Genomic DNA, 25399 nt, shown 5'->3' with positions numbered 1-25399 from the left:
TTCTGCTCCTATGATGCTGCTTGGCCTGCTGTGTTCATCCAGCCGTGCACCTTGTTGTCTCGGATTCTCCAGCATCTGCAGTTCCTACTATCTCTGATGCAATAACAACTCCCTTCTTTTATATTATTTATATAAATGCTAAAATTCAATTTGCCCTCCTTATTATATCCTATACCTGCAATAATTGTATTCTAGGAGGAACTGCGACTTCTTTGAATGGTACTGTCGGATGTTTTGTATCCTCCTGGGCAGGTAGACAGTTAGTTTATGATCTCATCCAAAAGATAGCACAAGAGCAGCATGTTTTCAGTACTGCACTTAAGTGTCAGTCTTTATTACGCACTTAAGACTCTAGAGTGGGCCTTGAACTAAAAACTTGTTGTCTTAGAATTGCAAATAACATACTAAACTATGATTGATAGCTAAGGTGAAGACAAGTTTTCATCTTGAACATCAGATTTTGTCTTTTTAACCTGGCCAGTAACTTAATTCAGTGAATCACCATAAAGATTGGTACAATTTTAAATTAATTTTGTTTACACAATGAGACCCTTGTGATCCAGAATTCACTGCCTGAAAAGGTGATTCAAATTAAATTTCAGATAAGAATTAAGTAAATATTTGAAATAAAAAAGACTTAGAGTACTGTGAAGGAAAAACTAGGTAGTGGATTAATTGGATTGCACTACCAAAAAGCAAGTGCAACAACAAAGACTCAAATTACCTCCTTCTGTGCTGCATCGTGCTAATTTAAAAGAACACTGCAGAAAAAAAAATGAAGCCTATTCAGTTACCAAGATCATTGTAAAACATGCAATTGGCATTTGAAAACAAATTTGTTACTTTTCAAAATCAGTGATCACCATACAGTACAACCAGTTATGATTTCCAAATCCCTCATCGGCTGTTACAATTATTTTATCATAAGTAAAAACTTGGCCGTTACAAGGACAGTGAGATTTCAGTTGCAGCAAAAGCAAGGTAATATTGACTAAATAAAGATTCTACAGAAATCCAGTGCAGCCACTAAGCCTTCTGCACCAGATGTTCATCCAACAAACAGTCTTCCGAGGGCCTGAGTGGCTTTACCAGCAAGCTCCATACTTTGCAATTATACACCTGCCATTAATATCTCATTTTTGCAGCGTTTCTAATTTCTTAAGTTGCACAATCAATGACATTCTGTTGACAAATTTCAGAAAATGAAACTAATTTGTTATCCTGTCATTAATGTTGTGTTATCCCATTCACATTCCCCCCAACACACACTCCAATTCATACTGTTAGTGCTAATGCATAACAAGTACCTACTAAATTACACCTTAGTGATGCCCCAGTGGAAACAGTAAGTGTAATGACTACCTACTAATTTTCAGAGGCTCCTAATGCTGCTCCCTAGAAGTGCTCTTTACTTTTTTCCCCATACTTCGAGATATCAGCTATGGTTTGCATGAAGGAAATAACTGGGCTTAATGTAACATTAACATTGACAGGAATTGAATTCGTTAATACTTAACCCAACAATGGTGTCGCTTGCTAAGCAATCACTTGGCATGTGGGACCTGGTGAAATAATAATGTCACTAGACTAGTACTCCAGAATCTACAGGTCTAGATCCCAAGCGTTCAAATACAGATGTGGTTTCCTCTACATTGGGAAGACAAATTGCAGACTAGGCAACCATTTCGCAGAGTACCATGCTCGGTCCACAAAAATGACCCTGAGCTTCCAGTTGCCTACCAGTTAAACATACCACTGTGTTCCCTGGCCAACATCTTTGTATCAGGCTTACAGCAGTGCTCCAACGAGGCTTAGCACAAGCTGGAAGAACAACACTTCATTTTCCACTTGGGGACATTGCAACTTCTGGACTCAATAAATTTAGAGCCTGAGCACCTTCTCCCATGCCCTTACCCCTACCCCCATGCACCAGGCCTTGTCATCACATGGGCTGCTAACACAACCAAGCCATTGACAGCTACTAATGGTCCCTATTAGCAGCTATTCATTCTGCCAAGCTGACCATTCCCCATTCCTTTTTCTGCCCAACTGTGTTTCTCTCTCTCTGGGTTCCATCTCCACCTATCCTTTACTTGTTCCTCCTCCCTACACCCCATCTTCAGCATATATACCAACATTTTCCCAGCTGCAATCAGTTCTGAAGAAGGGTCACTGGACCCAGAATGTTAACTCTGACATCTCTTCAGAGATGCTGCCAGACCTGCTGAGCTTTTCCAGCAATGTCTGATTTTGTTAAAGAAGTCAAAGCTTTTTGTCTCACATCCATCAGGACTATAATAAAAAGAACAGACTTGGAGAAAGAGTAATAAATTTATGGGAAGACAGTGCTGACTTGTTGGGCCATCATTGGCTTGGAGATGCAGCAAGAACAGCTAGTTGTCAATCTTCATTCTCAGGACAGGTAGATAGATTTGATTGCTCAACATGTTGCCATGAGAATGCAACAGATATTGGAAGTCTCCATGACCCCCCTTTTTCATGAAATAAGTATGATGTATGGACAAATTCCTTTTGCCTAAATAAAACTGGGTCCCATGCATTAATTTATGTAGCTTCTAGCATGCAGAGGTGAATCATACTATGAGCCCAACTTGTGACCTTAAACTGGTTTCCAGTGTGACTCTTAACCAGCCTGGCTTATTCAATATTGGCCAATAGTGCTCAACTACCACCATTAGATGTGATCCTACTGTTGGAAGTCATGCATTAAATGTTCAACGTGCCACTGAATGTTGACTTTCCCCTGAGATACCTGCAAAAACCTAAGAAATTCCGGCTAGTAAATATATATGGAGGGAAGATAAAGTAAAGGCTACAAAATATACGACATAAGAGTTCTTTGGTGACTGGTCGTACATATTTCAATGCATGAGTCTAGAGAATCAAGAAAATAAGCTGAAGGCAAAAGTGTTTGGAAGTATGATATCACAGTTATTACCAAAAGAAGCAAAGTTCATCATTCTTGGTTACAAGGTTTTCAAAGGAGACATAAAAGGGAAACAAAAAGAAACGGTAGTTTACAATAAAGGTTAACGAAAAATGACATTGGTAAGATTGACTGATTTGTTGGAAAGAGCATTGTATATGGCCATTTGGGCTGAGTTAAGGAATGACCAAATGGGTAATCACACTGCTGGGATTATGCAATAGACTTCCAAACAGTGAAAGGGAAACAAAAAGGTAAATCTGTAGACAAAGTGCTGAGAAATGGAAGAACAGTAGTAAAATATCAATTGTAAATTTCAATTATCACACTATTAACTGGGATAAAATCAATTCAAAAGGTACAAAGAGCATTGATCATAAAATGCATTCAGTCAAACTTCCTTTTTTGCCAGTACTTAGAAAATTCAAAAAGGGAAGGGGCAATTTTGCAACTGAAGGTAAAATTGGGCAGGCAAAGGATCTACAGTGGGACATCAATTTAGTGATAGGGATCATCATTCAATTAAATTTAGTGTAGATATGGAAAAGAACAAAGATAAACCAGTGTGAAGTTTAAATTGTGGAAAGAGCAAAGCTATTAAGTTACATGTGATTTGGCAAAATTAGATATTAAATAGTAACTTGAAGGTAAATCAATATCAGAGATATTGATGGAGGAGAAAGACATGGTTCAGAGCTAATGTGTTCATGAGAAAAAGGGTGGGATTCGCTAATCAACATCACTCCAGATGTCAAACAGCATAAAGAGTCAGATAAGGCATAAAAAGGATAAGGCATAAAAAGGACGCTTCTATCAAATACCAAAAGCTCAAAAACACAAACAGAAGTTGCTGGAAAAGCTCAGCAGATCTGGCAGCATCTGTGAAGAAAAAAATCAAAGTTAATGTTTCAGGTCCGGTGACTCTTCCTCAGAACTGTTCTGATCTTTTATGTCACTGGACCTGAAATGTTAGCTCTGATTTTACCTCCAAAGATGCTGCCAAGTCTGCTGAGCTTTTCCAGCAACTTCTGTTTGTGTTCCTGATTTACAGCATCCACAGTTGTTTTGGTTTTTCTTTACCAAAAGCTCCTCACTGCAGAAAGCCTAAAGGAGTTTCAAAAATGCAAGGGTGAAATTAGAAAAGGAAATTAGGAAAGCAAAAATAGTAGATCAAACAAACTTGTTAAGTGACATCAAGCATATTTCAAGGATGTTTTATAAATTCATGAGTAATTGCATAACTAAATAAGGTGTAGAGTTAATTAAAGACCAAAAAAGGTCTGTGTGCATGGAAGGAATAAATGGGCATGGTTCTTTCTGAATATTTTGCCTCCATCTCCATAAAAGATCAGGACAATATAGACAGTGTAGAAATATTGTGGAATATTGGATGGGATAAACTTAATGAGAGAGGAAATATAAGTCAGTTTAGCATTTTTAAAAGTGACTAAATCATCAGACCCAAATGATATTATCCCCAGGATATTGAGAGAAGTAAGAAATGAAATGGTAAAGACTCTGCTTATCATTCTTCACCTCTTCCTCCAGAAGTATGGTCCAGGAAAACTGGAGGAAAAATTATGCCAATCTTTCAAAAATTCCTGTAATTGCAGGTCATTCAGCTTAACCTTGATTGTAGTAAAATATGGAAAGAAGTTCAAGAAGGACGATATAAGTTATCATTTAAAAATGGATTATTCAACAGGACTCAGCGTGGATTCTTTTTAAAGGAAAGTCATGGCTGATTAATTTCATTGCATGAGAATTAACAAGAGAGTCAATGAACATAATTTGTCAGATGTAGTCTGCATGGATTTTAGTAAGGCTTGTGACGAGGTCCCAAATGGTCGACACATCAGGCAAGTAAAAGCCAACAGAACCCAAAAGCAAGAGGCAAGTTGTATTCTTCAAGGCTCAGATACTAGGTCAATGTTCTATGCTGTTTAAGGTGCATGATTAAGAAGTTTGCAAATATATGATTGACAGTGAGGAAGTAAATTTTAGACTATAAGAAGGTGTGAATGGTTTGGTCAGGTCAGCAGCAAAGTAACAAATGGAATTCAATAAGAAGTTGGAAAGGGCAAACAATGAATGCACAATAAATGCTCAGATATAAAGAACATGACAGGAAAAGAGGGACCAGAGGATATTGCTACGAGATCATCCAGCAAAGTTATATGGGTGGAACTTAAAAATAAGAAAGGGATGATTGTTTTGTTAGGATTGTATTATAGGCCCCCCAATAGTCAGTGGGAAATTGAGATGCAAATATGTAAGGAGATCTCAGTTACCTATAAGAAAAGTGGGGTAGTAATGTAGGAGATTTTAACTTTCCAAACATAGGCTGGGACTGCCACACTGTCTTAACTAGTCTTGGATAGGGAGGAATTTGTTAAGTGTGTACAAGAAAACTTTCTTATTCAATATATGGATGTACCTATTAGAGAAGGAGCAATACTTAAACATCTGTTGGGAAATAAAGCAGGGCAAGTGGCTGAGGTGTCATTGGGGAGCACTTTGGGGCAAGTGATCATAATTCTATTAGTTTTAAAGTTTTTATGAAAGGGATAGACCTGGTCAAAAAGTTCATGTTCTAAATTGGAGTAAGGCCACATTTGATGGTATAGACAGGCAATTTCAAAAGTTGATTGAGGGAGGATATTTGCAGATAAAGGGATGGTTGTTCTTCTAATGGAAGGATGTTGTGAATTTTGAGAGAGTGCAGAAAATATGTACAAGAATGTTACCAGGGCTGGAGGGTTTGAGCTAAAGGGAGAGGCTGAATAGGCTGGGGTATTTTTTCCCTAGAGCATTGGAGACTGATTGGTGACCTTCTAGAGGTTTATAAAATCATGAGGATAGGGTAAATAGCTATGGTCTTTTTCCTCAGGTGGCAGAGTCCAAAACTAGAGTATGTAAGTTTAAGATGAGAGGGGAAAGATTCAAAAAAAGGGTAACTTTTTCATGCAGAGGGTGGTGTGTGTCAGAAATGAGCTGCCAGATGAAGTGATGGAGGCAGATACAATTACAACATTTAAAAGGTATCTGTATGGTACATGTATAGGAAGTGTTTAGAGGAATATGGGCCAAATACTGGCAAATGGGACGAGGTCAGATTGGCATGGCCAGGAGGCATGAGTTGGTCTGAAGGGTCTGTTTCTGTGCTGTTTGTCTCTAAGACTCTAAGTATAAAACACTAGTTAGGCCACAATGAGAGCATGTAGTTCTGGTCACCATTTTACAGATATGATCATATTTGATAGGTTACAGTGCAAATTATGATGATATTGCCATGAATGGAAAATTTTAACTCTGTTCAAAGATTTGATAGGCTGATGCCCTTTTCTTTTGACAGAAGAGATGAAAGACAAATTTAATTGAAATGTTCAAAATTATGAACAGCACAGATAGAATGGATAAGAGGGAGCCACTTCCATTAGCATAGAGGTCAATAACCAGCATACATTTAAAGCAAAAGGATTAATATGAAATTGAAAAGAACGTTTTTTTCACCCAGAGGGTGGTCAGATCTGGAATTCACTCATAGAAATGTGGTAGAGACAGAAATACTCATTCTATGTTAAAAATGCTTGGGTTTGCATTTGAAGTCTGTTAACATAAGGACGATGGACAAAAACTGTAGTTTCATTTATGCTGTTCATTCTTTTCCACTGACACAAACATGATGGGCTGTTTCTGTATTTCTATATGGAAACCTACTTTTTAGAAAATGAAGGAAGGTCTGCGTGGAATCCCTTCAAGCTGAAGCAATATGCTGCATCTAATTCTATCCTTGTGTAAATAACTATCTGAGTGCAGGTAATGACTAACAAGACAAGGAGGTGATAATATCAGCTTTGGGGGAAAAAATTTAGCCTCCCACACTCAATATTGGCTCCTGAGATTAGCAGCCTCCTGAAATGCTGTTAGTAGTGTGTTTTTAGGCATCTATTCAGTGTCCATCTAGTACTTGTTATGAACCAGAAACTAATGTTAAGGAGTTGGAAGTTTCACAAACACAGTTGGCAAAATAAAAGTGGCAAGTGTCCTGCATACAATCATGTGTGTGCATAAATGAGCATACATTACTGTGCTAAGTTGTAAGGTCTTTATTTTGGAGCTCTTTTATAGTTTCACTATGTTAGAAGCTTCAGTGCAGACTGAAACTTTAATATTTGTCATGTTGTAGCATTATCATGTATGTTAAGCATTCAAAGAATTGTAGGATTGAATGATTTGATAGAGCAGCAAGTGATTAACATTTAATGTCATGTGGTCAGAGCACCACAGCCATCTATGGAACTGTTTGGTATTCTTACATTGTCTTCATATTTGCCAATTCTGCTGCATTTCTTTATAAGTCTTCTAGATCTTCAAGATGTTTTAGAATTTACAGCAATCTTACTCGCTTTTCCCTATGCTGCCTCTCACCCAATCTAAAACCTTCCCAAATTCATGCACCTTAGTTGGCGGCATGTTCTGCACATTATTCCATGTGTAACATGGCATCCTCTGTTCCATCAGTGAGTTGCAATGACCTTATATAAGACTCCCCCATCAGTAAAAAACAAAGATACTTTTTTTTCAAAGTTTCTTTCAACACAATTTCTATTACAGTCTTATGAAGGTCTACTGGAACAGCACACCATGTGGTGGCAGTGGCATAATGGTAATATCATTAAGAACCATGCCCATTATTCAATTATTGCACACTGACTTTTTTTGGTCTTTAATCAGCTCTATACTTTGTTTAGTTGTGCATTTGTTCTTTACAAATTTATTATCCTTGATTTTACTTATCAATTTTTTTATGTGCTCTCTTTGTTTTCCTAACTTCCTTTTTAATCTCACCCCTGCATTTTTAAATCTCATCTAGGCTTCTGCATTGAGGTTTTGTAATTCAAAGATCCAGGCTCAAATTAAACTGTGGCAACTGATGGAATTTAAATTCAATTAATAAATCAGGTATTGAAAATAATCTCAGTCGTGCTAACCAGGAAACCATTGTTTCATTTTGTTCAAAATTGCCGTTAAAAATCTCATTTGTTTCACTATTCACTTTTAAGGAAGGAAATCTGCCTTCATTACCTGGGCTGTCCTAAGTGTAACTCCAGACACACAGTAATATGATTGACTCTTATTTGTCCCTCTGAAATGGCTGAGTAAGCCACTCCAGTCAACACCAATTAAGAATGGACAACAAATTCTGGCCTTACCAGTTGCACTCACATCCCATTTAAAAAAAAAGAAAAAAGCACAAATCTTCTGATTAGGTAGTTAAGAGCTTCTATGTGCAATCCACTGGGTAGACAACAGTTTCCCAAATACATGTCATTAATCTCAAAATTGCGAGTAATGGTGGGAATAGCCAGGAAGAGATTAGATGGGCATCAAAACACACCTGTCAAAATTGCCCAGATTGGATGTCCTACACGTGCTCCTAAAGTTCAATGCAGATGGATACAAGGAGTCTTGTGGGGAGTATCAAGAGCAGCCAATTGGTCAAAAAGCCTAGTTCTGTGCTGCATGCACTAGGAATCTTTATGCAATATTGTACCATCATTTTCATCCATTTCCTTAAATATTGAACAGGTTAACATTTTCTAGCTAGTCATTACTTATTGCCAGTCCTCAGATATTAGGGCTCAGCCTTTTTTTCCCTCCATTACTCTGTTTTCCACAGTTTAGATGCCTTACCTATAATCCTGCGAACAAAACTGACTGCAATCCCCAGAATTCTGATTGCTTTATTGACTAAAAATATGGACGAGCTAAATTGTTAACTGCAACTCCCAGATCTCATGTAGCTTTTCTCCCTGGTTGGTTTAGCACTTCACTGAGTAAGAGCAATATATGATTTTATTTTGTAACCTTTAACAACTGTATTGAATTTCACCTGCCAGGTCATTTTAGCCAAATGCATATTTAGTCTAGTTCTTGGTGTCACCCCTTCACTGAATTATTAAATACGATTGATCCTCTGCCTTTTCTACCCTTATACCTGCAAATTTGACCAAGTTTTGTTGTATGGAATATTTCACTGTATTGACTATGTGAGAGCTTGTAAACACCTGTTAATGGCAGCCAAAGTAATCAGACAGAAAAACGTGTAAATCAATATAAAAATTGCAAAAGCTAGAACATTCCCCACCCCACCCCACCCCGTGATGGAGCGTTAAACTAATATACCTGACAATCAAAACATTCTCTACTTAACAACCAGCTCCCAACACTACTATTCTTTTGACCTAGAGTCATAATTGTAGGCATTGTCTATAGCACCTGCTTCAGTTATTAATCTATAGACACATAACGGAAACATATAGAGAGCCAACCTTGAATAATGTATAAATATCAAATATAACATTATTAACCACACCGCTATAACCCACAGGAACTGTGATCATTGGCCCTCGAAACTCAATTTACGAAACCTGAAAATGCAATAAAGCTGCACAGCATAAAAAGGCAATTGAACTGCTTTTGGCACGGTGGGATTGTACTGTATAATGAAAAAAAATCGTTAACAGAGCATTGTGCGGTTGCAATTGAGTATTGCCTTATGCTGTGCCTCACAGGTTCCAAAATTACTATGCTACTTGGCTCTGGTTCCAATGCCTCCGCAGTGTAGCTCCTTCCCACGGCGCAATGGGCTACAAAGAATCGCGTGGTACAAGAAAAAGCTCTCCGCTGCAGGTGTACTCATAATGAAGATAATTGAAATGCTGATTTTTGTTGAAGTGAAGTTTGGTGAAAGTAACGCGTTTAAAAAAAAGAGACATAATATAGAAAAATTTTCGCCAGCAACCCTCGGAGCTGGATATTATATTGCAAATGATGTGCAAATATCATTCACAATACTCGAATTCAGTCCTCTGTGTTTGCAGATAACCTGCCTTGCGATTGCTTTTGAGTTGAAAGACATGCAGCTATAGTCCGGCTCCCAAATGCTACAATCGTCGAGAGATGTGCATTGAATATACTGAGCATGTTGTTATTATAAGGTGTTGGGCAGTTTCAGCCTTTGGAAAATGTCAACAATCTGAGAAATAAATACTTTCTTTTTAAGAAGAAAGTTCGGTTCCAATTAAATGCTGGAGAAAAAAAAATACTGACATGCTTGACTTAACAGAAGGGAAAACGATGCAGTTTCAGACTTTTAATAACGAGAATAGTTGAAGGGCAGAGTGCTTTAATCAATAGAAGAAAGGCTTCTACGCCGAAAAGGGCAGTTTTTGATTTACGCACCGCCGCTGGCGTACTGAGAGAGTGAAGAAACAGTATCTGACATGAATCAAAGGCACGGTCATATTGCTTCGACTTACCCTTTTACCAGTCCATGTGCATTTCTGGCAGAAATGCCGTTTCTCTAAAGTTACTACATATGGATGATTTATGCCTTAGCTCTGGGCAACTTGTTAAGAAAAACCGTATTTTCCTCTTCTATACCTTAACCCTCTCTAAAACCAAAACATTTTATCACGTTTCGAGGGAGCTTAATTATTTTTCGAAGATCACATCCGGTATTGCAATAAGATGTTGTTCCTAATGAAGCCTGAAATCAGATTACCTGCCGTGGAATGCTGGGATTGACAGAATACCTCAGAGCAGGCTGTCGGATAGGCATGGGGGTTGGGGGTGGGGATGGGAGAGTCAGATCTTAAATATCTGGTACTGAAATTACAACCGCGAGCCTTCAAACAGTCAAGATGAATCTAACTTCGCGCCACCTCAAGGGCTGTTGTAATGGTGTTATCTGAACGCCAGTGATTAAAATAGTTTGAATTTATCAAGCTGATCTTAAGCAATTCTGATTATTTTATTGCAGAAGCTGTTTTATCAATCTGCTTAAAACATTATTTTGCTGCAAGTTATCAAAGCAGTTCAAAGGGTTTCTGCAGAAGACTGTTCCCTTTGATGCAGGCACATAAATACTGTTTATCAGATTTGCTGTGGGCTTCTTAGACCCAGTGTCCCTGTCACTCTGATTTACTGTAGGTAGTCTTGACTTAGCTTTAATTCGTGGTGGAAATATCTTTCAGCAAACCGTCAGGGGTTAAAGTACTTTGAATTCACTTTTTTTTAAGTTTGTGAAGGCTATATCCTGCACTATAGTACTGGGGTAAATTTCGTAAGAAGGTACCTCTTCATTCATTCCCGTTCAAGGAATGAGCAATGCACCATGGAGACCTGAACCCTGTGAAAAAGATAAATCACAGTTTATGGATCATTCCAGATGTGACAGTAGTAACCCGTTTACGGCGCTCTGTGGTCCAATCATCGCGCAATGCAATCAATGATTCTCCATTTACCTAGTGCCACTAAATTGATGCCAGCGGTAACTCCCAGTCATGAGCTGGTTCGCTGGAATACCCACAAAAAAAACCCTGTAAGCATTCTATCCCTAAAAATGTAAGCACCTGTCATGAGCAACTATTTAATAAGTGTTATCTGCTGTGGGCTATTCCACCGTTAAGATATGCAGCTGGGAGTTTAGTCGTGCCCAATAGCGAATTGGGTGAATTCAGTGGCAGCTAGGTACTCACCTCGCTAGATCCATTTGTTGCTACGTTTGCCCCACCTGAGATTTGCCTCCTCCACGCACTCACGTAGGGGTTAGCAGGTTTCGAGTTACTACCCGCGGCGGGAGGTGGTGAAATGTACGGTTTGAGGAACATTAAGTCGGTCTTAGCCGATTCGGGACTCAAACACACTTTGTAGCAATAGGTTTGGGAAAGAGAACGGCTGCCGCCTACCTCCATACAGCTGGGCGGCCCTTTGACACTAGGAGGCAGTTGGAAGTTGGTGTGAGAGTTGTTGAGAACGGCCCGGGAGGGCTTTCTCCGGAGACAGCAGCGGGATGGCCCGGAACGGCAGCAACAACAGGCGCTCAGAGAGCAGCGCCTGCCCAGGGTCCCGTGTCTGCTCCTTCTGTGACACTTAATAGAGATCAAGGCGATAATGGCCACCAGGAACACGAAGGAGATGGAGCCCAGACAGACGATTAAATAAAGGTTGAACTCCGAGAAGTGTTCGATGCCCTGGGGTCCCTCGGTCAAATCTGAGAAGTTCTCCGGCAGACTGTCAACGATGAAGACATTAATAGTGACCGAGCTGGAAAGCGGTGGCTTCCCGTGGTCTGTAACATGAACCACCAGCCTGTGCTTGTGGGAGTCGTGCTCTTCAAAGCGGCGGCTCGTGCGGATTTCCCCGGTGAACGGGCCGATGCTGAACAGACCGGGTTCGGTGGCTCGGTATAGCTGGTAAGAGAGCCGCGAGTTCTGGCCCGAATCGGCGTCCACCGCCGTCACCTTGACCACCGGGTAACCGGGATCGGCGGAACGGGGCACCATCTCAGCCGATCCGTTCAGGGGCAGCGGGGATACGATGGCCGGCGCATTGTCGTTCTGGTCCAGGATGATCACGTTCACCGTCACGTTGTTGTGAAGAGACGGGAAGCCGGCGTCCCAAGCTTGAACAAACACCTGAAACTTCTTCAGTTGCTCGTAGTCAAAGGAACGCAGTGCGTACAGATTGCCCGTGTTCAGGTTGATGGAGACATACGTGGAGATGGGGGTGCCCCTGACTTTGCTGTTTAAGATGCAATAGGACACATAGGCGTTCTGCTCAAGGTCTGGGTCCAGGGCAGACACTGAGCAGATAGAAGCGCCCGGCGCGTTATTCTCCATCAGGTAAACCGTGTAGGAAGGATGTGCAAAACGGGGCGCGTTGTCGTTCACATCGGAAACCTTCACCGGGATGGTTTTGACGGTGGAAAGGGGAGGGGAGCCGGAGTCGGTGACTGTTAAACTCACGTTATACTCCAGCACGCTTTCACGGTCCAGCCTCTCGCTGGTGACCAGAGTGTAATAGTTCGTGAAAGAGGATTGGAGTTTGAAGGGGACCTGAGCCGGGATGTGGCAGCTGGTTTTCCCGTTAGCGCCAGAATCCCGGTCGCTGACGCTGATCAGGGCGATGACAGTCCCCGGTAAAGCGTCCTCCCGGACCGGGCTGGACACAGAAGTGAGGGTGACCTCGGGGGCATTGTCATTGACATCAATAACCTCCACCACAACAGTGCAATGCACAGCCGCTGTGTGGGGACCGTTATCCTTGGCCTGGATATAAATCTCATAAACGCTCGCCTCTTCATAATCCACCACCCCTTGGACCCGAATTTCGCCGGTTTGGGGCTCTACCCGGAATAGTTGGCGCAATCTCGCTGGCGCATGGTGACTAAAGGAATAAGTCACCTCTCCATTTGAGCCTTGGTCCAAATCGGTGGCGTTAAGTTTAATCACCAACGTATTTATCGGAGCGTTCTCCACCAGGCAGACCGTGTACACAGCCTGGTCAAAGACCGGCGCGTTGTCGTTAACATCAAGGACGACCACGGTGAGCAGAGCGGTACCGGATCTCTCTGGGAATCCACCGTCCAGGGCAGTCAGCACCAACTGGTGGAGAGCTTGGTTCTCCCGGTCCAGAGGCATGTCCAGCACCAGTACCGGGAATTTCCTGCGCTCGCTGCGGGTCTGCACCTCCAGGCTGAAGTACGGGTTAGGGCTGAGCCGGTAGGTTTGGAGAGAATTGGTGCCTACATCGGGATCGTGCGCGCTCTCCAGCGGGAAACGCGCCCCGACAGCCACCGACTCGGCGATTTCCAAACGGAACTCCCTCCACGGGAACCCGGGAGAATTGTCATTCACATCCAGGATCTCCACTTCCACTCGGTACAGCTCCAGTGGGTTTTCAATCACAATCTCCAAATGCAGGAAGCAGCTGGTGCTCAGATCACACAGCTGCTCCCTGTCCATCTTCTCATTCACGAAGAGGACTCCATTCTCTAGGTTCACCTCCAGGAACTGCGTGTTGGCACCGGGCACGATGCGGAACCTGCGAGCAGACAGTTCTCTCACATTCAATCCCAAATCGTCGGCGATATTCCCAACGAACGCCCCGTGCTTCAGTTCTTCGGGAATCGAGTACCGAATCTGGCCGGCCACCCGATCCCAAACACAGCTCGATATAATGCAGGTGATCACTTGCCATTTTAACCAGGTACTCGCCATCTCCAATGTCGCGCCTCGGTCGGATCCCAGCTTTCCAAGTTCTCCTTAGCTTCAGCATGGGGAGGCACAAGGAAAGAAAGAAATAGGCATTGTTTCAGTGAAAAGTGAACAGGCGAGATGCGTAAAGACGCACATTGAGGCTCCAGAGCGAAAGCTCACAGAGACGGAACAGCGTTCCCATAGCGTCTCCGGCTGCGGTTCCTCACAATCTTCTTCCCGGCGCTTCACCCACTCCCAGCCCTCAGCTGGTTCGGAATTCTCACTGCTCCGGTGGAAAAGCGGCACTGCAGTTTGATGTAACCATCTCCGGCTGCACTTCACCACCTCATTGGAGGACTCCGGCAGGACTACATTAACCCTATGATGACTACAACAGCCGATATTTACAATGCTAATACCTCCGGAACTGTGAGGTGGGAATATAATGGTGTGAAGTGAAAAGCAACGAGGATTAAAAGGAGAAAAGACTTGCATTAGTACAGAGCATTTCGCCACCTTGGGATATCCGTAAGCACTTTGCAGCCACCGAGTAATTTTGAAATTTTGAAAGCAAGAGATTTTTCTGAAGAAGGCTGTAAGAGCCGGATTGGAGGTGAGGGGATCATTCTCCGGCAGTCTAGGAAAAGATTAACACGAACAAAAACAGAAATTGCTGGAAAACCTCAGCAGGTCCGGCAACATCTGTAAAGAAATTCGACCCAAAACGTTAACGCTGAATTCTCTCCACAGATGCTGCCAGACTTTCTGAGGCTTTCCAGCAATTTCTGTTTTTGTTTCTGATTTACAGCATCCATATTTCTTTCGGTTTTTATTTGGAAAAGATGAAGTTTTCTTTCCCTCACCTTAGAAATCTCGCTGATTTCATTAGCAGACATAGCTCTGGTTTTGGCTCTGTCATAGAGTCATACAGCACTGAAACAGAGCCTTCCGTCCAACTGGTCCATGCTGACCAGGTTTCCCAAACTGAACTAGTACCATTTGCCTACGTTTGGTCCATATCCCTCTAAAGCTTTCCTATTCGTGTATCTGTCCAAATGTCTTTTAAATGTTGTAACTGTAACTGGATCTATCACCTCCTCTTGCAGTTGTTGTAGAGCGGAAGTTGACCCGCCTATGAGATCTAAAAATGAAGCTCCCAGAGAGGAGCGTCATACCCTATAATCTGTAAAAGGAGTGCGAAAAGTGGTGTAACTTGCTTTTCAGCAACTTCTAGTGGTCAAATAAAATAATTCCCTGACGCTTACTCTAAAATCAACAAGTAACAATTTATTTATCTAACTCTAACAGTGAACAACTTAACTAAGCTATTAACAAACTAAATAAACCCCTTCTAACTACTAACTATTCCTGAATAAAACAAGATTCTAATGATATACTGTTCCAATAAATAGAAGTACCATTTATAAAAAACAAATGTAGAATTTAGTCTCTTGAAATTACAGTTAGGTTACATGTCTTCCATCAATTCCACTGTCAGGAATGCCTTCTCCGTCAATTCTTCTGTCAGAAATATTCACTAGTTGTGCTATGGGTACAATTGTTCTTTAGATGGTGCTTTCTTTAAGACATAGGGTAGGCTGTGAGAGCCAGTAATTCTCTCTTGTGAGCTGAGAGCTGTTAAATCTGAGCTGGCAGTGAGTGGTCCTGTCTTTGTCCAACTGCCCTCTTCTTCTATGCCCTTGATTACATAACAATTTCTTACACTATGATTGGTCCTATGTTGTCAAAACCATCAGATTTAAATTTAATTGGTTTTTGGTATCTGAGAGCCTGGTTCAAATTGATTGGCTAAATTCAAAATTTGTTGTCTTGGTAAAAACTGTGGCTTGGTCTGCCAACTGTATGGCCTTTTGATACAAACATTTCAATTCGGGTGCAGTCAGTGTACTTGCGAGCTTTCAAGGTGCTGCTCACAGACATCCATTTTAAATCTCTAAGCATAGAAAAAGTCCATTATCTTTTAAAAGGACCTCACAATGCTTTCCTCCCTAGCATTTTACAAACAGCAAATTCTACCTTACTGCCTCCAAATCCACAAGTACTCTATCCAACTTCACAACACAGTTCATTCCACATACAAACCACACTTTGTGTGAAAACGTTGCCCTGTTGGTCCCTTTTAAATCTTTCTCCTCTCACCTTAAAAATATGTCCTCTAATTTTGAACTCCCGTGCGCTTGGGAAAAGACCTTCACTATTCAACTTATTTATGCCCCTCATAATTTTATAAACGTCTAGAAGGTCATGTCTCAACCTCCTATGTTCCAGGGAAAAAAGTCCCAGCCTATCCAGCCTCTCCTCATAACTCAAACTGTCCAGTCCCTGTAACATCCTTGCAAATCTTTTCTGCACCCTCACCAATTTAATAATATCCTTTCTATAGCAGGGCAACCAGAACTGTACACAGTACTCCAAAAATAGCCCCACCAGTGTCCTGTACGACTGCACGATGACGCCCAACTCCAATACTGAATGATCTGAAGGAAAGCATGCCAAACTGCCCTACAAATGGTAGAGGTGATTTGTAAAATAAACACTTTGCTTGGTGAACAGGCTGCTGTCTGTCTTCTGCCCTATGTCCCACACCCTCCAACACATTGCTTGGCACAGCAATTTTCAGCAGCGGAAAACAAAGGACTTCCATTTGTTTTTTGACAACCTGACGGCATCATAAAGTGATTTGCAACCAGTTAAGTATCCCTTAAAGTAAGGTCACTGTTGTCACTGTAGGAAATAGAGCAGCTTGTTTATTTTAAGTAAATTTCACATCATGGGCATTTGTCTTCCAGATACTGATGTCCAAAACAAACTCTGTAGCAATGTGACCCCTGACAAATGATCTGGTATTGTGCCATTAATTGAAGAATAAATGTTACTTTGGAAAGTAGGAACAACTCCCAGCTGCTTTGAAATAATATCATATCATCTTGCACACCCACAATGGAAAGACCTCAGATAAGGCCTCAGGTTAACACTCATTGGAAAGACAGCATGACTTTACTGCACTGGAGAGTCAGCTTAGATATACTTACATGACTGAAGGGAAATTTGAACATGCAATCTTGTAACACAGAGGCAAGGTTACAACCAAATGTACACCACCGTTTCCATCCCTCAACCTATATGAAGAAAACTTATTATTCAGCCACCTCTTCATTTGTACAGGAAATGAAGTTTTCCTATTTAAGAAGAATTGCACTTTGAAAGTAATCCATTGGATGTGTCAAACTTTGGGAGCTCCTGAATAATTAAGGAGCTATACACAAACAAAAAAGCAAAATACAGTGGATGCTGGAAATTTTAAATAAAAGCTGAAACTATAGAAAACACTGAGCAGGTCAAAAACATTGAAAAATGTGGGCAAGGCCCAGTCAAATATAAGAAAAATGCTATGACAGCCCAGTATTCAGAGAAGACATGGGCAGGAGAAGGCACATGGGAGGTCTAGACATCTAAATTGTTTCTATTTTATTGCTTGGAACTTGACTGATAAGACGTATGAACTTAGATCATTGATCAGCATGTGGGAATATGATATTGTAGCAACCACTGAGACATGGTTAAAGGAAGGACAGGACTGGCAGCTCAATATTTAGGTTATTCAAGCACATTGAGGAGGGGGAGACAGTAAGAGAGGTGGGGTCATTGTGTTATTGATAAAGGAAATTATCACTGCAGTAATGAGGGAGCATGTCCTAGAAGGGTCTTCAAATAAGGCTATCTGGGTAGAACTTAGAAATTTAAAAAAGGGTGATTACCTTACTGGGATTATACATTCTTCCCAACAGCCAGAGGGAGATAGAGGAGTAGCTATGTAGGCAAATCAGAGAAAGGTGAGAGAGAAGTTGCTTATAGTTGTAAGGGATTTCACCTTTGCTAACATTAACTGGGATGACCTTCAAGTGAGAGGATTAGACAGGGTGGAATTTTGAAAGTTCATCCAGGATTGCTTTTTGTACCAGCATGTGGATAATCCCACTAGAGATAGGCCAGTGCTAGACCTAATCCAAGGGAAAGAAACTGGTCAAGTGGTTGAAGTTTCAGAGGGCAAGTATTTGGGGATAATGACTATAACACTGTAAGGTTCAAAGTCATTATGGAAAAGGAAAAGAATGGTGCAGAATTTAAGTGTCTAAATTGGAGGTAGGCCAATTTAATATCATTAGACAGGATTTGACAGACATAGACTCGGATCAGCTACTTACAGGTAAATCTACCTGTGGAAAGTGGAAATCTTTTAAAGGTAGTAGAGTGGGAATTTAGGGCCAGGATTGCTCTAAGAGTGAAGGACAAGAGCAGCAATTCCAGGGAACCCTAGATGTCAAGGGATATTGAGAACGTGATAAAGAAAAAGAAGGAAGCACATGTCAGGTACACCACATTAAAACAGGGGAGGGTCTTCAAAAGTATAGAGAGTGTAAGGGGTTACGAATAAAGAAATTAGGAGGGCAAAGAGGGACCTTGAAATATCTTTGGCAGATAGGATCAAGGAAAACCCCCAAGGCTTTTTTATAAATATTTTAAGTGTGAGAGGATTACCAGGAAAAGAGTGGGAGCTTTTTCAAGACCAAAAGGGCAACATGTGCATGGAACGAGAGGACATGAGTGAGGTTTTAAATGAATATAACTATCAGTATTCACACAGGAGAAAAACATTGTAGCCAGGGATTTTGCTTGGGATGGTGAGTTTCCAAAACATGTTAAGATTAATAAGGAGGAGGTATTAGATATTTTTTGTGGGCAAAAAGGTGCATAAATCCACAGCATCTAATGGGATATATTCCAGACTGCTATGCAAGAGAGGAGAACGTTGGGTCCCTGGCAGATTTAGTTAATACTTTACTGGCCACAGATGAAGTGGCAGGCGATTAGAGGATAGTTAATGTGATTCCTTAGTTCAAGGAGGTCAGCGGGGAATAGGCCAAGTAATTACAGATCAGTTAGTCTGATGTCAGTGGTAGGGAAATTATTGGAAAAAATTCTGAGGAACTGAATTAATCAATACTTAGAGAGGTAAGGATTGATCAGGGATAGTCAGCTTGGATTTATTAGAAAAAGATCCTGTCTGACTAATTTAATTGAGTTTTTTTTTAGAGGTGACTAAATATATTAACAAGGCTAATGTAGTTGATGTGGTTTGCATGGACTTCAATAAAGTCCTGCATGGAAACGTGGTCTAAAAGGTAAGAGCCCATGCGATCCAAGGCAGGTTGACAAACTGGATCCAAAATTGGCTTATTACAAGGCAAAGGGTGATCATGAGGGCTGTTTTTGTAATTGAAAGCCTGTAACCAGCATTGTACACAGGGATCAGTGTTTGAACCCTTGCTGTTTACTATGTACATTAATGACTTGAATGTGAATGTATAATGTTAAATTAGTAAATTTGCAGATGACACTAAATCTGGTAGGTACTGTTGTTGACAGTGAGGAAGATGGTCTCAGGCTTGCAATCTGATATTGAACAGCCAATAAATCAGGCAGAGCAATGGCAGATGGAATTTAATCCTGATTAGTGAGAAGTGATACATTTTGCGAGGTCTCATTAGGAAAAGATAGACACAATGAATGGTGGGTCTCTAGTGAGCACTGAGGAACAAAGGGATTTTGGTGTACAAGATGAATTCCTGAAGGTGTCAGCAGAAATAGGCAGGGTGATGAAGCAAGCATGCAAGGTGCTCGTCTTTATTAGCTGGGGCATAAAGGAAGACTTGTTACAACTTTATAAAACATTGGTTTGGCCACAGATGGAAAACAATTTGCAATCAATGAGCAATTAACTGGTCACCAAATTGTTAGAACAGCTGCAGAACTGGAAAGGTTACAAAGGATTTTTTTTTAAATCATTAACAGGATGAGGGTGTCACTGGCTAGGCAGCATTTATTGCCCATCCCTAGTTGCCCAGAGGGCAGTTCAGAGTCAACCACATTGATGTGGGTCTGGAGTCACATGCAGGCCAGACCAGGTAAGGATGACAGTTTCCTTCCCTAAAGGGCATTAGTGAACCAGGTGGGGTTTCCCCTGACAATTGACAATTGACAATGGATTCATGCTCATCATTAAATTCTTAATTCCAGATATTTTATTGAATTCAAATTCCTCCAACTGCCATGGTGGGATTTGAACCCAGGTCCTCAGAACATTATCTGGGTCTCTGAATTAACAGTCCAGCAATAATACCATGAGGCCATTGCCTCCCATTCACCAGAATGTCACCTGGGATGTAAAGTCTTGGAAATAAGGAGGCACTAGATAGGCTGGATTTGTTTTCCTTGGAGCAGAGGAGGCTGACAGTGGGTCTGTTGAGATATACAACATTTATGAGAGGCATAAACAGAGTGGATCATGAGAATCAATTCCCTATGGAAATCATGTCTAAGACCAGAAGGCATAAGTTTAAGGTGAGGAACAAGTGGTTTAAAGCAGATCTGAGAAAAAAAATCACCCAGACTGTGCTGCCTGAGACAGTGGTGGAGGCAAGCACTCTTGCAACATTTAAGAAGCATCTGGATGAGTATTTAAAATGCTAAGGCATAATAAGCTATGAATCAAGTACAGGTAAATGAAATTGGTGTTTGTTAGTTGGCAAAGATATGGTGAGCTGTAGGATTTGTTTCTGTACTGTTTGACTCTATATGTTGCGAGAGAAACAGAGTTAATATTTTATGTCAATGACAGTTCACTACAAGTGAAAGATAGAATCTGAGAATTTTAGAATGGTCACAGAACATAAGAACTAGGAGCTGACGAAGGCAATTCAGTCCCTTGAGCCTGCTCCACCATTCAATGCAATCGTGGCTAATCTCATTTTAGCCTCAACTCCACTCACTCCCCATGAACTGTTACTGAATAAAAATCTGACTATCTCCTCCTTAAATTTATTCAGTGTCCTGGTGTCACCACACTTTGGGGTAGTGAATTCCACAGATAATATAGAAGTAGGCTAGTCAACTTATTGAATCTTCATCAGCTGTTTGTACAAACATCTTATCTACTTCTAAATCACTGCCTTTAATCCATATGACTGCAGATTTATTTGTTTCCGTTGTTTCACATTTGAATCTGCTTCAATGGCTCTCTCACCATGTATTCTAGATCCTAAACAGTCACTGAATAAAAAAATGTTCTTCCTCACATCACTGTTGGATCTGTTGTCAATTACCTTCAGTCGGTGCCTGCTTGTTCTCAATTCTTCTACAATAGGAACAGTTTCTCTCTATCTACCATGTCTAGACACTTCATGATTTTCAACACCTCTACCAACTTTAACTAGAACTCTACTCACTAAGGAGAACAAACCCTGATGATGGAGATGAACAACTTTTTATCAGGTACAAAGTTTGAGAAAAGCATGAATTTCTTCTCTTAGAAGATTGAGAGACTTTGGAACTCCTTGTCACAGAGAGTCGTGGGGACAGAGTCCTTGTGTATATTTAAGGCTGAGACAGACAGACAGACAGATAGCTAGATAGATAGATCAATCAGCAGGGGAATTAGGGTTACAGGGAGAGGGAAGAAAAGTGGACATGAGGAATATCAGATTAGCCATGATTCTGTTGAATGGCAGAGCAGTTTTGAGATGCTGAATGGATGACTCCTATTCCTATTTCTTAAGGTCTTATAGTCTTAAAGATCAAAAAGGAGAAGAAAGATTTATGATGATGTGGAGGACAGGAGTGATTAAATTGTAAAATAAAAGGAAAGTGATAATGAGAAAGTACTGAAATATACAACATCTAGATTCAAAGGAAGTGTAAATTGTTGTAACAAGTTTTTTTTATTATTTTTGCACAGGATGTTAAAATTTCTGGTAAGGCCAGCATTCGTTATCCATCCCTTACTTCCCTTGGACAGATTGGCTGTCTAGGCCATTTCTGAGGGCAGTTGAAAATTAATTCATTACGGGGGATCTGAAGTCATGTATAGGCCAAACTAGTTAAGGACATCAGATTTCCTTCTGTAAAGCACGTCAGTGAGCCAGCTGAGTTATTACAATAATGATTATACAGTCACCATTAAAAGGTTAGCTTTTAATTTCAAGTTTTATTGAATTTCAATTGTTCCATCTGTGATTCAAACTCATGTCCCCAGAATCTTAGCCAGGTCTCTGGGTTACAATTCGAGTGACATAACCACCACACCACCACCCACGTAAGCAGCAGAGATCGGGTATAGAGAATGGAAAAATTATAAAACAGGAACATTCATAGGATGTGAGCATCATTGGCAAGGCCACCATTTATAACCTATCCCTAACTGCCCTTGAACTGAGTGGCTGATGAGCCTATTTCAGAATAAGTAATATTGTGGATCTGGAGGAACACTTGGCCAGAATAGGTAAGGAGGGTAGATTTCCATCCCTGAAACAATGGGATTTTAATTAAATTTGATGGCAGTGTTATTACATAGTCATTGAGACTAACTTTAGATTCTGTATTTCATAACTGTCTTTTTTAATCTGTAAGTGACATATAGACATTACTGTTAGACCATTTGAACTACTGCACTCATTAGGATGGGCTGTTAAGGAGACAGTACCTGGATTTCAATCCTGAGACAGTGAAGGAATAGTAATATATTTCCAAGTCAGGATAATGAGTGACTTAGAAGAAAAACTTGCAAGTGGTGTTGCTCCTATCATCTACTGCCCTTGCTCTTTTAGATGTAGAGCTCTCAGGTTTGGAAAGTGCTGTTGAAGGATCTTTGATAAGTTACTGCAATACATCTTTCAGATGGTTACACAATGCTGCAACTGTATATTCGTGGTGAAGGGAGTGAATATTGAACTTCGTGGATGAAGTGCCAAATAAGTGTACTACTTTTTTCTTGGTGATGCTGAGATTCTTGAGTGTTGCTGGAGCTGCAGTCATCCAGGCAAGCAGAGAGTATTCCATCACACTCCTTACTTGTACCTTCTAGGTGGTTTACAGGCATTGAGGAGACAAGAGTTACTCACTCAGAATCCTAACCTCTGACCTCCTCCTGTAACCTCAACATGGCTGGTCCAGTTTAATAGTGCACTGAGTATTGGAATTGGGACGTCATGTTGCAACTGTACAGGACATTGGCTGGGAGAGATAGTAGGAACTGCAGATGCTGGAGAATCCGAGACAACAAGGTGCAGGGCTGGATGAACACAGCAGGCCAAGCAGCATCATAGGAGCAGAGAGGCTGACGTTTCGGGCCGAGACCCTTCATCAGAAAAGGGGGAGGGGAAGGGGGTTTTGAAATAAATAGGGAGAGAGCGGGAGGCGGATAGAAGTGGGATAGAGGAGAGGATAGGTGGAGAGGAAACAAACAGGTCGAAGAGGCGGGGATGGAGCCAGTAAAGGTGAGTGTAGGTAGGGAGTTAGGAAGGGGATAGGTCAGTCCAGGGAGGACGGACAGGTCAAGGGGGTGGGATGAGGTTGGTCGGTAAGAGATGGAGGTGCGGCTTGAGGTGGGAGGAGGGGATAGGTGGGAGGAAGAACAGGTTAGGGAGGCAGGGACGAGCTGGACTGGTTTTGGGATGCGGTAGGGGGAGGGGAGATTTTGAAACTTGTGAAATCCACATTGATACCATTGGGCTGCAGGGTTCCCAAGCGGAATATGAGTTGCTGTTCCTGCAACCTTCGGGTGGCATCGTTGTGGCACTGCAGGAGGCCCAGGATGGACATGTCGTCTGAGGAATGGGAGGGGGAGTTGAAATGGTTCGCGACTGGGAGGTGCAGTTGTTTGTTGTGAACCGAGCGTAGGTGTTCTGCAAAGCGGTCCCCGAGTCTCTTTCACAAGTTTCAAAATCTCCCCTCCGCCTACCGCATCCCAAAACCAGTCCAGCTCGTCCCTGCCTCCCTAACCTGTTCTTCCTCCCACCTATCCCCTCCTCCCACCTCAAGCCGCACCTCCATCTCCTACCAACCAACCTCATCCTGCCCCCTTGACCTGTCCGTCCTCCCTGGACTGACCTATCCCCTTCCTAACTCCCTACCTACACTCACCTTTACTGGCTCCATCCCCGCCTCTTCGACCTGTTTGTTTCCTCTCCACCTATCCTCTCCTCTATCCCTCTTCTATCCGCCTCCCACTCTCTCCCTATTTATTTCAAAACCCCCTTCCCCTCCCCCTTTTCTGATGAAGGGTCTAGGCCCGAAACGTCAGCCTCTCTGCTCCTATGATGCTGCTTGGCCTGCTGAGGACATTGGCTGGGCCACTTTTAGAATACTGCATTCAATTCTGGTCTCTCTACTATAGGAAAGATGTTGTTAAACTTGAAAGGGTTCAGAAAAGATTTACAAGGATGTTGCCAGGATTGAAGGGTTTGAGCTGTAGGGAGAGGCTGAATAGGTTGGATTTTTTTCCCTGGAGTTTGAGGGGTGACCTTATAGAGAATTATAAAATCGTGAGGGGCATGGATAGGGTTAAAAGACCAAGGTTTTTCCCCAGGGTAGGGAAGTCCAAAACTAATTTAAGGTGAGTGAGAAACAATTTATAAGGGACTTGAGGGGCAACTTCTTTACATAGAGGGTGGTTTGTGTATGGAATGAACTGTCAGAGGTAGTGGTGGAGGAAGGTAGAATTACAACATTTAAAAGGCATCTGAATGGGTACATGAATAAGAAGGGTTTAAAGGGATATGGATCAAATGCTGGCAAATGCAACTGGTTCAGTTTAGGACAAATTGGACTGAAGGGTCTGTTTCTGTGTTGTATAACTCTACGATGTTTTGACTCTATCTGGCCAATGATAAGCTATTGGGTATTAATAGTTAGGAATCAAGCAATGGTACTATAATTAAACATCAAGGAATGGTGGTTAGATGCTTTCCTGTTGTAGATAAACATTGCCTAGCATTTATGTGGCACAAATATTACTTACCACTTTTAAGTCCAAGTGTCAGTGTTGGCCAGGACTTAATGCGTATTGACATGGATTGCTTCCATACCTGAGAAGTCACAAATGGTGCTGAATATCATGCAATCATCAGCATACATCCACACTTCTGACATTATATTGAATAAAAGATCATTGATGACGCAACTCAAGATAGTTAGACCTAGAGTAGTACTGTGAGTAACTCCTGCAGTGATGTACTGGAGTCTAGATGATTGATCTCCAACAACCATAATTACCTGCCTTTGTGCTCTATATGACTAACCAGTGGAAAGTTTTCCCCATGAATCCTACTGATTTTTGGTTTTACTCAGTTAAATATTGCTTCAATGTCAAGGGCAGTCACCTCACCTCTGGGGTTCAGCTCTTTTGACCATATTTGGATCAAGATTGAAATGAGGCTAGGAGCTATGTGATCGTGGCAGAACCCAAACTGAGCATAAGTGAGCAGGGTATTCCTCTGCACATGTTGCTTGATTGTACTGTTGATGACCCCTCCATCACTGATGACCG

General features: G+C 41.5%; 1 protein-coding gene across 1 annotated transcript; it reads right to left on the bottom strand.

Annotated features, from left to right (window-relative positions):
- Positions 1-11481: 11481 nt before the first annotated feature.
- Positions 11482-14016, bottom strand: si:ch73-233f7.1 (uncharacterized protein LOC100537710 homolog). The gene has a single exon (XM_048603496.1). The coding sequence runs from the start codon at positions 14014-14016 to the stop codon at positions 11482-11484; it is 2535 nt and encodes an 844-aa protein (XP_048459453.1).
- Positions 14017-25399: the final 11383 nt, after the last annotated feature.

Source organism: Rhincodon typus, chromosome 12 (assembly GCF_021869965.1).
Source record: "Rhincodon typus isolate 14 chromosome 12, sRhiTyp1.1, whole genome shotgun sequence".
Taxonomy (NCBI): Eukaryota; Metazoa; Chordata; class Chondrichthyes; order Orectolobiformes; family Rhincodontidae; genus Rhincodon; species Rhincodon typus.
The sequence above is the reverse complement of the archived record's forward strand: the minus strand, read 5'-3'. Positions and strand labels throughout refer to the sequence as shown.